General features: G+C 39.4%; 1 protein-coding gene and 1 pseudogene across 2 annotated transcripts in view; one reads left to right on the forward strand and one right to left on the reverse strand.

Annotated features, from left to right (window-relative positions):
- LOC311043689 (calretinin-like) overlaps positions 1-11,798 on the forward strand; it is a gene marked incomplete at both ends in the record, with an annotated part of 12,026 nt that extends 228 nt beyond the window's left edge. Inside the window, 10 exons of the mRNA XM_084055028.1 lie at positions 6,659-6,735; positions 7,044-7,133; positions 7,351-7,431; positions 8,356-8,412; positions 8,944-9,021; positions 9,628-9,683; positions 9,770-9,809; positions 10,409-10,462; positions 11,117-11,188; positions 11,688-11,798. Coding sequence (XP_083911154.1) covers positions 6,659-6,735; positions 7,044-7,133; positions 7,351-7,431; positions 8,356-8,412; positions 8,944-9,021; positions 9,628-9,683; positions 9,770-9,809; positions 10,409-10,462; positions 11,117-11,188; positions 11,688-11,798 — 716 coding nt within the window. The remainder of the gene's footprint in view (positions 1-6,658; positions 6,736-7,043; positions 7,134-7,350; positions 7,432-8,355; positions 8,413-8,943; positions 9,022-9,627; positions 9,684-9,769; positions 9,810-10,408; positions 10,463-11,116; positions 11,189-11,687) is intronic.
- LOC311047382 (ubiquitin-ribosomal protein eL40 fusion protein-like) lies at positions 2,346-2,739 on the reverse strand (annotated as a pseudogene). The gene is made up of 2 exons: positions 2,630-2,739; positions 2,346-2,553 (listed from the first exon to the last, which is right to left on the reverse strand). The product of its transcript is annotated as a ubiquitin-ribosomal protein eL40 fusion protein-like (transcript).
- Positions 11,799-18,470: the final 6,672 nt, after the last annotated feature.

Genomic DNA, 18,470 nt, shown 5'->3' on the forward strand with positions numbered 1-18,470 from the left:
ACACATAGCATTATGAGCTTGTCGATCTGCTTTCAGCTTTCCCCTCAGGTGCTGGGGTTTAAGTGGTTAATTAACGGAAGGAGTGGGACAGGACAACTATGGATTTGTATCAAGCCTTGGATCAAGACAATCTGTATTTCCATCGATTTAGACAAAAAAATACGAAAGTCAAAGTCAGACTCGATAACATACAGTCTTGATCCAAAGCTATGGTTTGAATAATGAATTGATGAGCGTGATAATTTAACAAATTAAGAAATTACTAATGGGATAAGCTTTTTACTCTTTTATTAACAGCCCAGCAAGCATAATCAAATTCAATTTCTGGCTATTCTGAAATATCGTCAAACGATATTCTTTTGTCCATTTGGAATGAATTTGTCTTTAGCTACTTGATGGTATTCGTAGTTAATGCACTTGTAAACCTGGCTACAGAAGAAATAGTTAATTAGGCTGGCTGTGCCCAAAAAATTAACTCAAATTTCTAAGTTGGATAGGCTATATTTCAAAAATAATAATACATAAACATTACACACAATACACATTTCTTCAGAATTTCTAAATCACCCATCAGAGAGAAAGATATAGGCCTTTAACTTTGTTTTAATTAATTTGTTAATCTAAAGTAATAATAGCTATTGAAATATGTGTGATGGGGGCGGGGGGGGGGGGGGGGGGGTCAGGTTTATGCATAAGTGGACCGAGTGTCAAGAGGGCTTTTTGAAAGTGCATAATTATGTATCGACCGGTATGTGACTGTCTGTTTAAATAACGTGGGATGGGACGCAGCGCATTGAGCGCATGAAGGGCATGGGTGGAAAAAGTACTAGGCCTACATGTAAAAAAGTAAAAGTATCAATGTAGAAATACTCTACAAGTAGAAGTGCGGAATTCAAAATTTACTCGACTAAAAGTACAAAAGGCATGATCAAAATGTAGGCTACTTATAAGTAGGAAGTAGCCTACTCATTATGCAGAATGTCCCATTTCACAGGTTTAAAATGTTTCAAATCTTTTGAAAATAGCTGATCTACAAGCTCACAATGCATCACATCATGATGCATTGTGAGCTTGTAGATCGGCTATTTTCAAATAGCCAAAGTTTAAATAGGGCTGAAGTGGTTAATGTATGGTTTATTTCAAATAATTGTAGTGGAGTAAAAAGTACAATATTTGCCTCTGATGTAGTGGAGTAGAAGTAAAAGTATTGGAAATTGGAAGTAGCCTACTCCAGTAAAGTAAAAGTACCTCAAAATTGTACTTAAATACAGTAGCCTACTTGAGTAAATGCACTTAGTTACTTTACACCACTGGACATCTGTAATGCTCAGCGAAGTCACCGAAGTGATAGCCTATTTGATGGAGATCAAATGTGACTGCTATAATAGCAGCTATTTCTGAAAACTGAACGTTTTCTCTTATGTGGGCATAGATCAGCATAAAGCTGGAGCCAGAGCCTATATATCATGCATGCGCATAAGAATTGTTGTAGCCCATGGATCGAGGTTTTTTAATGTATATGTATATGTATATATATGTGTTATATATATATATATATATATATATATATATATATATATATATATATATATATATATATATATACGTGTGTGTGTGTACATATATACAAATATGTGCATATATATATATATATATATATATATATATATATATACATATATACATATATACGTGTGTGTGTGTGTGTGTGTGTGTGCGTGTGCGTGTGCGTGTGCGTGTGCATGTGCATGTGCATGTGCATGTGCATGTGCATGTGCATGTGCATGTGCATGTGCATGTGCGCGTGTGTGTGTGTGTGTGTGTGTGTGTGTGGGGGGGGGGGGGGTTAGTTGCTGTTGGTAGACGGCTGCCACTTTTCTATCAATTACACACTCAATTACACAGATTGTTTTAGTTTTTGTCGCATTCCAAAGCCAATAATTTGATGACCAGGTCATCGTCAATAGGATATTCAGTAGGAGACTCCGCCGGTCATCAAATTATTGGCTCAGGAATGCGACAAAAACAAAAAAATCTCCATGAATTCAAGGATTCATGGGGTGTGTAATTGATAGAAAATCAGTCATTTTTTGGGTGAACTACTCCTTTAAGAGTAATATCCAAAGGAGTACAACTTGTGACCCACTGCCACAGTCATCTCAGTAATCTCTAGTCATCTTTTCAGATGTACCGTCCAGCAGAACCTTTCTCACAGCAGCACCAATGTCTTTTGTTTTTGTTTTAACCAAACCATATGACTTTCAGCACCTTTAACTACATGATATCAAAACCATTTAACCATTTCTTGAACATGACAAAATGCCATAAACAGCCACATGAGTCATCTACTTCAGCTTCTTTTTGGGGCGCAGGAGTGTCCACACTTCTTCGTACGACAGTTTGTCGCACACGGGTGAAGACGGGCGTAGCACTTGCGCCATATCATCTTGTCACAATTGTTATTCTGGGCCAGCATTTTCAGAGATGGCTCGATGATGCCACCACGCAGACGCAGCACCAGGTGCAACGTGGACTTTTTCTGGATGTTGTAGTCTGAAAGGGTGTGTCCATTTTCCAGCTGTTTGGAAGATGTTAGTGAAGATCAGGCGCTGCTGATCAGGAGGACTACCTTCCTTATCCTGGATATTGTCTTTGACTATTTCGATGGTGTCACTGGGTTCCACCTCGAGGCCCGAGGGTGATGGTCTTCCCTGTGAAGGTCTTCACAAAGATCTGCATCTTGACAGCCTGGCCGACAGCTGAACCCCAACAAAAACAGAGCTACTGTAGGCAAGTCTTGCTATGTAAAAGATAGAGACCCATTGTACGCACTACGCAGTAACACTTATATTGATTCAGCAGCACAGCTGCACAGTACCAGAACGCAAGGGCTAGCTTCCAAGTTTTAATTGAGGCTGTATAGGACGTGATAGTTCATATGAATGGCCTGTAGTCTCGCTGTTTCACCCCTGCTGGTATCAGAAGCAATTAGGCTACATTCAAGCTACACAGCCAATAGCATTAATTCCCCACCCCCGCTCTGGTCCCAACCAATAGCATTCATTTCCGTTTCCATAGGATATTGACACTTCTGAAAAATAGGCTTCATTTATGGTCTGTAGAGTCTATGGACGTAACGCTGTCCATACTTTTTACTGTCTATGACCGGAACCCGAACATCTTAACACCGCAAAGAGCAATAACCCTTGCAACGCCAGCAAGCCATGGCGTGTGTGTGTGTGTGTGTGTGTGTGTGTGTGTGTGTGTGTGTGTGTGTGTGTGTGTGTGTGTGTGTGTGCGTGTGCGTGTGTGTGTGTGTGTTTGTGTGTGGTTTTGTTTTGTAGTGTTGAGTCGGAAAGCTGAAAACAACTTTCACCAAGAGACGTTGCTGCTTTTTGTAAGACTTTATTTGATTGATTGATGTATTTAGTAAGACATGAGAACAACAGTAAGCAATTCACAAGACAAGGTCTACTAAACTGGAAGACTCATTAAGCACTGAGCTTGTTTAAGATGAGATCCCCATGCACACATATCATGATGACATATAAGAGACAGACAGATATACACACTACTATACAGAACGTCATACAATCAGCTTACAGGTCACTGGTATGAAGAGTGAAAAATATGTACAAGAGAAGAAAAAAAAAGGGGAGGGGGGGTAGGGGGGTAGGTTAAGACTTAGACAGGGGCCATTTTCGAATTGCAGCCTCCTGAAGGTGTATCTTTAGGACAGTTTTGAAAGTGAGTAGGGTTTTACACCCCTTTACTCCTTTTGGTAGGGCATTCCACATTTTTGATGAATAGTATGAGAACGAGTTAATTCCCTTTGTTGAGCCAAATCTGGGTTGAACATGATTCGTGGAGCTGCCTCTGGTGTTATGATCGTGGACTTCATTAACGTTTTGGAAGTATTTTGACAAATACAGGGGGATCCCAATGTTGTGGTGTATCTTGAAGACCAGGCCCATAGCAAGTTGCTGTACTCTGTTTAACTTCTTTTAACTTGCAACCACTAGATTGCAGTAAATTGTAATTATAACGATTTATGGTATCAGTTCTCTCAATGACTGTTTACAAAAATATGGTTGTGTGTTGACATTTTCCAAAAAGTTTACATTTTCCTAAAAGGTCACGTCAGCATCTGATATCATCATGGATATTAAGGCCTGTATTGTAATTACATCCTATTGTAATTAATTCATCAGTGTCTCATAAAAATAAGACAAAAATGCCATAGTCAATAGTAAACTGATTTGCTCCATGCAGTATGTTTGAGAATGTCTTTAGATGGTGAAAGTAGTAGCTGGTAAAGTAGTCTATAATCCACCCAAACTATAATCTGTGGCTTTATCTCTGATAAAGTACACAGCTTTACTTGAGATATATTCCTTTTAGATCCATGGCAGACATAAAACTCTGAATATCCCCTTATCTTCAAGTTGCTAATATCAGACGCAGACACTCTTATGTTCTTTGTTGAAGATGAAGAGGATTATTTCAGAAGCCTTACTATTTATTTGCTAACAGAACTGAGATCCCCAGTGATGCTTAGTACAAGACTGATGATATTAATAAGATATTGTAACATAATATGTAAAATATATACTATACATACCCACATGCACTGGTGATAAGTTGCTTGTAGGACTACTGTTCCTGTACAGGAAGTACAGAGAAAAAGATACTAGTGTAATTACTACTACTTCTAGTAGTAGTAGTACTAACACTAATGCTACTGCCGCCACTACCACCACACACATAGACCTACCTATACTCCACATACTGTACGGGTTAAGGGGAGGAATTTATAGAAACTTTGTCTGGCCTTGCATGCTCTGAATGTCAGACAGGGCTTATATTTGTAACCTGGCTCTGCCAGATGAAAGAAGCTTGCAACACACATTTTGTTTCACAGCCTACTTGCAGGTCAGGTTATTATATTTGGACCAAACCACATCATTTCACAGCTGTCTATTAGCCAATCGTGGGCATCTATTTGGATGAAGAAGGAGGAGAACTAACACTCAACTATTTTCTTTTTTTTAATCGGTTGCACTTTTTCAGTTGTTAATTAATTTAAACAATGCCCATAAAATAATTCTGATTTGTCATTGTCACTCTGAATAATGGAGTGCGATGTACATGGAGGCTGGGTAAGTGAGTGTCAGGCTTCTATATTGAGAGGAATAGGAGCGTGACCATGGATGGTTTGTTTACACATCAAGAGCTTTGTATTCCCGCAGTGATTTGCTGATATCTAAAATGCCACCACAACCAAAGCACAGATGGTGATATACATATCAAATTCAGCGTGCAAATGAAGCTGGGTAGGGATAGGAGAGAAAAGGGGGCCAAGGGTGAAAATGATCAGAAAAGAAGGGAGATGAGAGGATAAGAGATTATGGGATGAAGAGACAGAAGAGCTCACACGTATATATTTTATTGTAAATTTAAAAATAAATAGTTTTATAAACGTTTATTTATTTTTTTCTGGTCCCCAATCCTCTCAGTAATTAGAGACAGATGGGACACATTATTGTGATTAAAACAACATGGTTAAACATCTTACTGTACATGTTCAGCTGTGGTTGCCTGCCAACGCAGCAGAAGTAATTATTGTATTAAATCAGTAGTCCATAGTCATGTGACTGTCCTTGCTTAATTTATACTCTGGCGTACAACGATGTTGCATGCGACACCGGCGCCGCCATATGACCCCATAGTATAAATCAGGCTTTAGAATTATGGCTTTAGGACAGTAGAATTACTGTAGTGACCCAATGAGCGTAAATCTGAACTCCCAATTTCACTCTTCGCTGCAAAAATCCACAGTTATTATCCTGCTTGCTTATAAATCATTATTTTGCAGTAGTAGAACAGAATTCCCACAATTCCTGCTGTAGTTAAAATAGCCTACCTAAAATATATCTAAAAATGCAGGATGTTTGCATGTCTTTATGTTCAATTAATTTCTCTGAATATTTATATTTTTGAAATGGGAGCTCTGTGGTGTGCATATCTCCGCCAGGCTGGGTTGCCTAGACAGGGCTGAGAAAGTAATTTGTTGCAGCCGTCAGGACCCAAGAAAGCTGCATTTATAGCATAGAATAGCATTTATGACTTACGGTACAACTTTTCGCCTCCTATAGGGGCAGAAGATACAAGTTTGGGTAGCAGGATTATCAGAGGTCTACTGTAGGCTGTATAAGTAAGGTCGAGTGGCTTAATGCCGGTATCAGTTGAGTAACAAGGGTGTCTATCCCCTTCCTAATGTGCTAGACCCCTGGGAGATGGATTGCTGAGTTGGAGCACCACACCGGCCAGTTCCTAGTATTCACCATTTTAGTTTCCTACTCATACACTGAGTTGGCGGTGCGCGGCATCAAACCCATGACCTTGTGTTCCAAAGGAGAGTGTTCTACCAATTGATCTACCCAGTCTAAAATATATAATAATAGCATGAAAATACAAATAGCCCAAAGTCCACTCAGTAATTCAGTTGCACCATTAAATTGGAACCAAAAGGACAGCTTTGGAACAGTCCAAATTAACTCATGAAATAAAGGTGTTATGGACATGATGACTTAAAAAGTGCTACAATGTACAGTAAGCTAGGAACCAAACCAACCTGTGTCCATCTTTTGTTCCACAGGAAATGGTTACATTGAAGGTAATGAGCTGGAGAAGTTCTTGCAAGAGCTGGAGGTGGTACAGCGAGGAAAAGGCACGGTGAGTGTTCAGCTGACAAAAGCTGACAGGCTGAGATACAGGTTAAACAAAATAAGAGCAATAGAAAGGTGTTTAAGTTCGTATTCTCTGTAGCTCCTTTGTTTCACATATTCACTTTGTATCTGTGTATTGTATGTGTGTGTATTGTATGTGTGTGTGTGTGTGTGTGTGTGTGTGTGTGTGTGTGTGTGTGTGTGTGTGTGTGTGTGTGTGTGTGTGTGTGTGTGTGTGTGTGTGTGTGTGTGTGTGTGTGTGTGTGTGTGTGTGTGTGCGCGTGCGTGTGCGTGCGTGTGTCTGTATGGTAACAGGGTCCCACTCAAGCTATACCCAAAGAGAAATTGAAGGAGTTCATGGCCAATTTTGACAAGAATTCTGATGGGAAAATCGAGATGTCAGAGGTAAAGCAACATAAATACAGATAATAAAAATGTGATTAACTTCACAGCAACATTTTGAGTGTTAATTTAACTAAGTGTAGTGTCACATTCAGAGTTATATTAATGCTCAGGATTTTGCTGTGCACCCTTCAGTCAAACAACTTTTACTGCATTAACAACTTGGGATCATGCATATAGTGTGCTGTACATGATTCTTTCTCCATCCTCTCCTCTACAGTTAGCTCAGTTTCTTCCCACAGAGGAGAACTTTCTGCTCTGTTTCAGACAGTATGTTGGATCCAGCGCTGAATTTATGACTGTAAGTACACATCTAACTTTCTCTTTCTCTGTTTGTCTCTGTCTCTGTCTCTGTCTCTGTCTCTGTCTCTGTCTCTGTCTCTGTCTCTGTCTCTGTCTCTGTCTCTGTCTCTGTCTCTGTCTCTCTCTGACTCTTTCTCTGTCTCTGCCTCTGCCTCTGCCTCTCTGTCTCTCTCTGTCTATGATATTATTGGTCACAAGACACTTTATGCACTGTGGGGGAGATTTTCATTGTTCTGATGCTCAGGGTACCCCATGATACATTTTGTGTGTGTGTGTGTGTGTGTGTGTGTGTGTGTGTGTGTGTGTGTGTGTGTGTGTGTGTGTGTGTGTGTGTGTGTGTGTGTGTGTGTGTGTGTGTGTGTGTGTGTGTGTGTGTGTGTGTGTGTGTGTGTGTGTGTGTGTGTGTTTGTGTGTGTTTGTATGTGTTGAGGGGGCACAGAGCTATTCTCAGAGAGCCATACATTATGAATGGGCGGACGCCTTACTTCAGGGAAAATAGGATTCAAGGGGGGGGGGGGTGTTAGGCATCCGTGTTTGGTAAAGATCCACTTTGAAGCTGGGCTACATTAAAACATATCATATATTTGCATAAATTACAAACATGCTTGTAATGTTGTTGATACACACAGTTTTTCTTTTTCTCTGTCACTAAGGAAATATTACTTTGACGATGTCTGTTTATTTTGACCACGTGGGCATAATAGGCGAACATTTGACAAAAATAGGTGAACATTCAGTGAAAATAGCAGATGTACACCACTCACTCAAGTTGTGAGCTTGTAGAGAGACAAAGGAGGGATCTAAGTATAGACACCTCGGGAGCCCCAGTCCGTGAAGTACATAGAGTTTAAGTTGTTCACATTACAAGGTATTGTTGTTATTATTTTTGACAGAAATTGCAATGTTTTTCTGTTTTCTGCAGGCCTGGAGAAAGTATGACACCGACCGTAGTGGATACATTGAGTCTAATGAACTGAAGGTAAAATACAGTACGATTCTTTCTGCTCAATTTAAGTCACCAACATACAGTATGACACTGTAATACCAGATAAACAAATGGCTGCAGTTTGTTAATGTTGTATTATTTCCACTTGTCAGACGTCATGGAATAGTGGAAACGTAATTGATGATGTGTTGTGCAAGCGCAACACATCAAAGAACATATTTTCAACCAATAAGTGCACTGGATTGGAAAGACAGTTCAAAGGATATAATGTTATTATCATGTTATTTTCTGTGAGCGACATTAGGTTTAAGACTACCGGTCTAGAGATAAAGCCCTGCAGAATATTTTCTTTACTCCCTATATCCCACTGAACATTTGCATTGGCCTCAATAAAAATAATGAGGGGAGGGGAGAGAGTCAAATTTCCTTCAAAGAAATATGTTTAAAACATGTCCCATACATAAATAAATGTTCTCTAGTGAAGACAGTGTTTGTCCCAATATGTTACAATATTATGTATAAAACTACTTGTAAAATACATGTATATTTGTTATCTCTTTGCAGGGTTTCCTGTCAGACCTGCTGAAGAAGGCTGGGCAAGAAACTGGTGACAAGAAACTCAATGAATACACAGAGACCATCGTGAGTGTCCCTGGGCTGAGAAATGGACCACACATTAAAATCCTGAGTGTTAATTTAACCATGAGAGTGTATCAGTGTAACCAAAGGTATCCTTACGAGTCCATTTGGTTACATCTCTCAGAGTTACGTTAAGGGGAAAAATGTACACTAATTTTATTTAGTCTTATCTAAGAGTTAAACTAACACACTTTTGCTGTGTAGATTGATTGATAGAACTTTTTAAGTTTGAAAACAGTACTGCAGTACAGTTACAAAAGCTATGCCTGCAACCTTAAGGTGCGTTCACTAAGGAGGCGAAAATATTTTTACTCAAGTTTGGCAATTTGGGCGAAGACGAGAAGAGACAAATCTATGTCGCCTGGTTCGCCCCATTCGCGTCACCCAATGCAGCGATGCCTCAGTTTACATTTTCGTTTTGATGTTGTTTTGATGTTGTACATCTCCATACCTTTTGGTCCCCACCTGACATGGGATATTCAATTTGCTTCCCTTATTGGATACAGTACATGACATTTAATGTCCATGTACAGTATCTGTACAGAAAGTGCGAATTCTACAAGGCACGATGTTCTTTAGCTACCCTAATAATGTCTTCTTTCACTTTAGTTGAAGATGTTTGATCTCAATGGTGATGGTAAGCTGGGCCTCTCTGAGATGGCCAGGTGAGTCTTTTTCATGTCAATAAGTTTTATTTTGTGTTTTGACACCAGTCTTTTACAGCTGTTTACAAGAGAATATCTTCTTTCAGGCTTTTACCAGTCAAGGAAAATTTCCTGCTGAAGTTCGAAGTAAGACACACACGCACACGCACACGCACACACACACACACACACACACACACACACACACACACACACACACACACACACACACACACACACACACACACACACACACACACACACACACACACACACACACACACACACACACACACACAGGCATTATTTCAGATTAGTGTGAAATACTGTGTCATGAGACACTCAACTCAAATAATATCTCAGACCGACAGCTCAAAATAAAGTGAAACACTGCACAGATCTAAGTGTGTGGAAATCTCTTCTATCAAGTTTAATCCAGTAAAAATGTTACAGTGAACATGTTTTCACCCTTGTGTCTATGTACATCTGCTGATGTTAACTTGTGATAAAGCTGTCATTTGCTTTTGAGTATACTATGTACTAGTCTAGCTTGGAGAAGAAGATCAGCCGTTTGTTTTTGACACAGGATTAGGCAGTCTGATCAGGATTAACTCGACTCCAGTCCCAGTTATCATAATCTGCTGGGATTACATTAATATGAGTTCTGTGTGAGGTGGGGATGTTTTCATCACTCTCTAGAAATATGCTGCAGTTTCTAACCGTTCAATGATTTCCATTTCTTATAGGCCTTCAAGCTGACATCTGAACAGTTTAACGCTCTCTTCACCTTTTATGATAAGGTGAGTCGACCCCACTCAGAGTCCTCTCGTTATTAAACAAACAACAATAATAAGTAACATAATTACTCATCTAAAATGAAACAAAACAAACATACTAACTAACAAGACAGAACAAAATGTAATCTAAAAACAAATCACAACAAACAGGTATAAACAGTAGAAAAGGAAAAAAGAAAAGAAAAAAAGTAACTAGAAAGGGGCTCTCCGTAGAGCGCATATCTCTGCCAGGCTAGGAAAGATTGCAGGAACAATCTTCTTCTTACTTTGCCTACTGGCAGTGTGCATGACAAGTTTGATGCTTAATGGTCCAGCGGTTTCTGAGATTAGCTGGACACAAACTTAATCTCCATCTCCCGGGTTTCCTGCCCAGCGGAGATACTGTAATTTCATTATGTAAAAGAATATCTTACCATAAGTTTGAAGATGAAATTGGTTGAACTGTGAGATGTCCCCCAGGTGAAGCTCCTTACTGTCACGTGGCCCATTAGGAAGGAGTTAGGAGTGACCGAAGTTACCACAAGTGTGTGGGGAACTTGGGGATTGGCATAATTAGTAAATTGGGAGAGAAAAAAAGAGGGGCGGGGCATAATTGGCAACTCTAAATTAGAATGAAATGATAATCATTTATACTCACTATATTTTATCTATCCACAGGATGGTAATGGTTCTATTGATGAGCATGAGCTGGATGCGCTGCTGAAGGATCTCTGCCAGAAAAGCAAAATGGTAAATGCTCAAGTCCTTTGCTTATCAGAAAACTATGGAAGTCCAATACCACCACTGAATAAAAAATAAAAAGCTTTTTCACACAAATGTTAGTGAGGGGGACGACCTGATAGCTGAATGGTTAGTGCGCAATGCACATACTGTACCACATGGGTGCAAAATGCCCTCTTCAGCGTGTCCCCGGTTCGACTCCCGACTGTCTCTCTCTTACTGTCAAATAAAGCAGAAATGCCTAAACTAATCTTTAATAAATGTGAGATAAGTAAAAACCATACTCATAATTTTGACATATAAAGTCACATTCATGAGAAATAATACCCTAACAATTCTGAGATATAAAGAAAAGGAAACTCAATTTGGGACATTTGGGTTTTATTCAGTGGTGGAAATGGGCTTCCGTAGAAAGTCTTCTCTATTTGAGCTAAAGTAAAAGTTGTGTTTGAGTCCAGTCTGTCCACTGACTGCATTTGTTTTGTTGTGAACCTCTTGTATGATGAAGGATGTGAGTGCATCTGGGCGAGCGGGCTACAAGAAGAGCATCATGGCCCTTTCAGATGGAGGAAAGCTCTATCGTACTGAGCTGGAGATTGTCCTCTGTAAGGAAGTCTGAGTCCCCAATATTCTCATTCTGTCTCCATTCCAGCCAGTGATATAACAAGGTGCATGTATGATCCCTATCTCTAGACCACTCGAAGGGAAATTGAATGTGCTTTTGAAAGCACAGGCAAACCTCTTGCCCTAGACTTACCCCCACACAGTAAAATCCCCTATGTTAATTTGACTCAGAGAGTGTATGTAACCAAATTGATTAATTAACACTAAGGATTTTACTGTGTACCTTTGTTTTTTGTTTTTTTTACTTTACATGTACTGTAGTACTATAGAGTGGTAGCCATTCTTGATGAATGAATACAAATAAGATATACGTATGTGAAGTATATACTGTAATGTCGTTTTTTGTTATTTGTTTGAAATCCAAAAAGGTCTGCTTGTCTTCCCAAAATGTCCCAATTTTATTTATTTTTACTCTTCTCAACATTTGCTTCTGTTACTACCTGTCAATACCTGTCACTTTTATAACATTTGGATTTGGCTTGTATTTATCTGTAGAGATGTCTTTGAGGGAATGAATAAAAACAATATGAATATGTGAGGATAATTGCTGTCTCATTTAACTGTCTCTAAAAGTGAGTGAAAAGAGCAGCATCCGCACACTCACCAATCATAGTTTATTACAAGCTTTCAGCCATAGACCTTCTTCAGGCATCCATGTGTTAGTGTCACCTATTTTGCATTGTTTTGAGTGTGCTGATGCTGCTTTTCTCACTCATTTTCATTCTCTTAAGGCCCTGCACCTCAGCTAAGTTTATAACTGATAAGCGGTCGTATCTTCTACTCTCTACTGAAAGTAAAAAAGAAAAAAAGATATGCCGAGAAGAACATAATGTTTCGATTTCCTGGCACCTCCTCACCTATTAGTGGGGACAATATAATTCTGTCAGATGTTCTTTCATCTTGAAGCTGGGAGCTAAAGTGACTCAGGGTCACTTGACAGATGTTAATGAAAGCACTGTACTTATGAGGGAGCTCTGAAAACCTTTAAGTTCTTGTTGAACTTGCTGCCTTGGGAGTCTGTCTTCAGTTCAGTGAAGATACGATGGTCCAAACAGATGGTCCAAGAAGGCATGTCATCTCTAGCATGCCCCACTCTCACACAATAAAAGCCTGAGTGTTATTTTATCCATTTGTAACTCTGACATTGTACAAATGTGGTTACATTTGTACACTGTCAGAGTTAAATTATCACTCAGGGTTTTACAGTGCATTGCTCTAATCTCCGTAAAAAAGAAAGATGATGGTTGAAGAGAGGGCCATTTCATTTTTCATAGATGAGAGTTTCCGAGGCGCTCATATGTCTCTGTAACACCCAGCGATGAAGTGTGCACAGAAAGACAAGTAGTGCAATCATGAGAACAGCAAGATGTGTATTAACTCCTCGTACATGAGCAGTAACCTACTGCCACAGCTCAAGAAACTAAAGTAAAACAAAGATTTTTTAAATGTATCAAAGAACTGTCAAGTAGCTCTGAAATGCATGTATTTTAGCCTCCTCACAAGAACAATCCTTAAAAGAAAATAATGTACTGTAGGTTACAATGTGCTCTTAGAAAGCTTGCTTCATTGGTCATGCTACGCTTTTACATGTAACGCTCATGTAACACTCAGTTTTTATATAAATAGCGTTATGGCTTTTTTGTCTTTCAGGAGATTGTCAAAGTTTATAAGGTAGCCAATTCTCAGCACAAACTATCACATTTCTGTAACTCATTCTGTAGAGTTGGCACACCCCCATTTTTTTCAGCTGAATAGAATATTCTACCTTCCATCAATTAATCAGCAGCAGCACTTTCATCTTTAATTAAACTCACTTACTTGAAAGTACAACCCCCCACACTAAACGCATGCACGCACGCACGTTTGCACGCACGCGCGTGTACACACACACACACACACACACACACACACACACACACACACACACACACACACACACACACACACACACACACACACACACACACACACACACACACACACACACTTTGTTTGTTAAGTTACATCACACAGTCACTGAAAACTATCCATAGATTTAAACATTACTGCAACACATTCAGAGGGGCAGTGTCGTCAATATTCTCACATTCAACTCTTAGGAATCAGGTTTTTGGGGGGATTTAAAAGGATACACTAAACGTTATGAGATGTAGGACAACCCATTTGGTAAATAATATTATTCAGCAAGAGCAGTGATTTTATATGTGCACATGTCACACAATTGTTGGACGGCCATAAGACTTGATAAAGGAACACTCCTAAGCTTCTCAGGAATTTACTCTATAGCATAGCCTGAGCGAGAAAGGGATATGATGCGACAAATCCTTCATGGGTTTTGGAGCACCCGCCTCTTTCAAAATTGTGTAAAAAATATAGCACTCATCAGATTTACACGTTGTTGTTTCTGTCTGTAATCTATTTATTCTGCTGAAAAATAATTTGCAGAAGTTGCGCAAAATCTGTGAGGATGATGGAAGTTTGCACACATTGGGGATTCCAACCCCAGACCCAACTAATTTAGAAAGGTGTCTCCACCAGAAGGCATGCCCTACATCTCTCCATTTTCTATGACTGGGGCATATGATGATAATGTTTTGGGGTTGTGCGTGTGTATAAAAAGGGTAGGATATATAAACGACTGTTATTACATCATTACGTTGCACCCACAGTAGACAGTCTGTATGGAGACATATCTTTTTTACATTGAACACATTTTGTGTTCCCTTCTGGCTTGCGCACCACCATACCTTCAGGACATGATCAAACCCCACAACCCTTCCCGATCATTTAGATCAGCTAACACTGGAAGGCTGTTTGAACCTTCCCAAAAGCACCCTGGCCAACCTCCACACATCCTACACCTAGATTAATCTCTCTCCTAGCTCCCAAGCTATGGAGTAAACTACCCCTTGCAGTCAGAGCTGCAGACTCACTTCCGATTTTCTGACACAGTCTGAAAACTCACCTCACCCCACCTCAAACACTTCTCTCTTCTTGTACATTCTAGTCACCTTTTGATAGATGCTAGTTATACTATACAGCTATGTTGGTTACTTGTTCACACGTTTTGTGTGTAATCTGTAAAGTGTAATAGTTAATTCCTTGTGTCAATTATGTTTTTATCACCGGGTCAATCAAAGGTTGCGAATTGCTGCAAGTCCTTAGACACTGTTCGTAAGCACTGTAATGTCACTGACATAACAGCTACACAGTTGTACATGAAACTAAACAATAGTGGTGTGTGTATGAGATGTACAGCTACATATGGCATTCACATACCATGCAAACTTTTTATCACTTTATTCTTGTGCTGGTGCATATTCTTTCTTGTAGTTACACTTCTAAGTAAGTTCTTGACATTTGGAAAATGTTTCATTTTTAGTTCTATCCTGTGAGGTTCCTCCACATTCCCCCAAGGAGCAGCGTAAATAACTACCCTGCCCACAGAGCAATTATAGGGCCACAGTATCAGTGGCAGCAGATGCTTTTCTATTGATAAGAGAGACCAAAGCTTCTTAACAACATGCCATCAAATCAACTCTGTTATGAAGAGTTGGTGGATAGTTCATATGAATATACTGTACCTGTACAGTAGATTGTAGGCATATGTTTGTGTTGATTAGAGTTTGTTTTCTAACAGGTTGTGTTTCTATCTTGAGAATATCATTTTCTAAGTAATGTACCCCTTTAATTGTGTAAGTAATGTAATTACCCCCAAAGAAAAAGTTGTTAACCAGCTGCCGTATTTATCTGGATGTTCTTTGTGGAAGGGAAGGCCTGCCTACAAGTGACAGACCTCCTTACGGTAGATGAGAACTGTTCCTACATGGAGAAAATGAAAACAAAATATTGAGTATATTGATGAAAATAAAGCCAAATAGACAAAGAATAAATGAGGCTTAAATGTCATTAATTCATATCGTGAAACATGTCAGTGTGATTGCATTATCTATCTTTTGATGCCATACAGTTGTCAGCGGGACAACTTGATACAGATAGTTGTGTTACAGATTGCCATGAATATACAATAAACATGTATAGCTTGTCATAATAGAATCATCAGGGTGACTCATGACTGGGGTCATACTGCCATTGCCTCTCCTAGATTTACGTTACAGCTTACATATCTTTGAAAAAAATATATATTATGGCATAATGTACAAATGTAAAAGAATGGATGTGTTAAATTGAATGAACTGGTTACCTTTGCAAAGTGCGCCCAATGGATAGGCACTATTAAGTGGGCCCAGTGCAAATCTGTATGTCTTCATAATTTCATTAAGTAGCCATAAGTATAATTGTAGTGACCGGACATCCTTAATTCAAAGGCAGGCCACCTAACAAAGTGAGTGACACCCACAACCACAATACTAGTACTTCGGTCTGCCACCTCGGGGCGACTGATTGCCTCGTCACTCAAGGGTCCTTCTGGTCGATCGACACGGTCACAACTTTTTTTCTGTTCTGGCCCCACAGTGGTGGAATGAACTTCCCACTGATGTCAGGACAGCAGAGTCACTGCCCATCTTTCGCCGCAGGCTGAAAACCCACCTCTTCAGGAAACACTACCCTTCCTCTTTGCCTGGCCTACTTGTTGTTAACTAGTTGTACGAACTCTTGTTTTATTGTATTGTTTTATTGGATCTTGTTTAGTCGATATACTTATTTGTTTTAGCCTGTGCTCATTTGATTTTGCTATTTTGTCTCATCTGTTTAAGAAAGTAGGTAGCTGATATATTGCACTTTTACCTTAGCACTAGGTATACTCTTGGTTGCTTGTTTTTGCAGGAAATGCACTTAAGACTTCTAGTTGATTAGTAGTTTCGTTCCCTACCTATGTTGAATGCACTTATTGTAAGTCGCTTTGGATAAAAGCGTCTGCTAAATGACTGTAATGTAATGTAATGTAATGTACTAGAGGGAGCACAACGATCTGGTATTACACCCATTTATAAAACAAACATGGGAAAATTCTCATCTACTACTCTGCCTCTTATCAGGAGACCACAAGGGGAGGAAAACTAAATGTTCCCATAGAAAGGAGGTGACGTTCACTGCCGACATTTTCCTCCTTTGTACATATAGTATTTTATATTTGTTGATGATAGGTATTATTGTGTTATTTTATGATATATTGATGAATTGAATACATAGGACCACAATGGAAACAAGTCCCCAGGACGTTTTTGTGTTATCCGTTAAGCCTAAATGTCTGACTGCACCTCGTGCTGTTTACATTTCTGTCTAATAAAGTATTCAATCAATCAATCAATCAAACCAAGTCAACCTAAGGTGTGAATTGAGATGGGGCACTCAACTGAACTGATGTAAAAGCAGCTGCTGCAGGCTACAGCTCAGCTCAGATCACAACGTCCTATTGTAACATGTCGCTCTCAAGTGGACAAACGAGGAACTACAATGCTTGTGGATGAGTAAAATGTTTTACTTTAATCAACAATTATCGTCGAGATACTCTACAAACCTTGAATCCTAAATGTGGCAGAACAGCTGTACATTTGAGCCTATTGCTCTATGGGGATGGCATTGTAGGACCTAATGGTCGGAAATAAGTATAGACCCCTTAACAGACGACGTCATACTGGCTGCGTGCAGCCAGTATGCGCGCAACGAAACCCATTATATCAGGTCTCGTTAGGACGCGTCTCACTAGCCAACACACACAAGAGGGGGTTGGGGTGTGCTGAAACCAGTGCACCCCGAAACAGGTTGGGAATTGATTGCGTGAAACAATCACCTGTGCGTCCAGGCTCAATGTTAGTAAACAAATAATTGGTCTATAGGGATATAGCCTACATTATTTTATAAATATATGCTTGAACATTTAATATGTAACCCCTAATTTTTAAACAACTGCTACAAATTGCAGCAAAAGTGGCTTGTCAGTCATTATGGCATAAACAATAAATTCAAGGGTACATTTACGTCTGACAATGATTTACTGTACATTATTTGAGAGCATTTTCCAAAGCATACTTTTATTCCTTACTTTTTCACATTTTGGAAAATAAAATAGCCAATTTCACATTGAGGTGCCCAGACTTCTCAGGTGCCACTGCCCACTCTTCCTGTATCCCTCACATGCAGTTTACAATCATCTCTCACAATGTAGGTAGGCATCATATATGGGAAATTGGGGAGATTCTTTATTGTATGATACTCCCACCCCCACCTCCCTTATAAGTAAAATGTTATTGAATCATGAAATTAAAACCTTTATTAAGGCAGTTTTAATAAAGGCTGTCTCTTCTACAATTGAGTGCCTGGATAATGTTTAATAGAAAAATTGTATTATTTGATCTGATAACAGGTTTCAAAATGGATCGGATACACATGTACATGGGACTCGGAGGATTCAGGATTGCTTGGGCAACCATCCTTGGTTGGTTTGGTACCTACCATGTGTGTGCGCGCTGCCTGCCACACACAGGACCACAATGGAAACAAGCTCTAGGGCTTTTTGTGTTATCCTTTTAGCACCATTGTCCATTGTATAATCGTACCACTGTACTCTTTGCAGTGGTGTAAAGTACATTTACTCAAGTACTGTTGTACATAAGTACAATGTTGGAACTTTTTTACTTTACTGGAGTATGTACAATTTTCAGTACTTTTTATTCTACTCCACTACTACATCTCAGAGGCAAAT

Source organism: Gymnoscopelus microlampas (genome assembly GCF_963454915.1).
Source record: "Gymnoscopelus microlampas genome assembly, chromosome: 1".
Taxonomy (NCBI): Eukaryota; Metazoa; Chordata; class Actinopteri; order Myctophiformes; family Myctophidae; genus Gymnoscopelus; species Gymnoscopelus microlampas.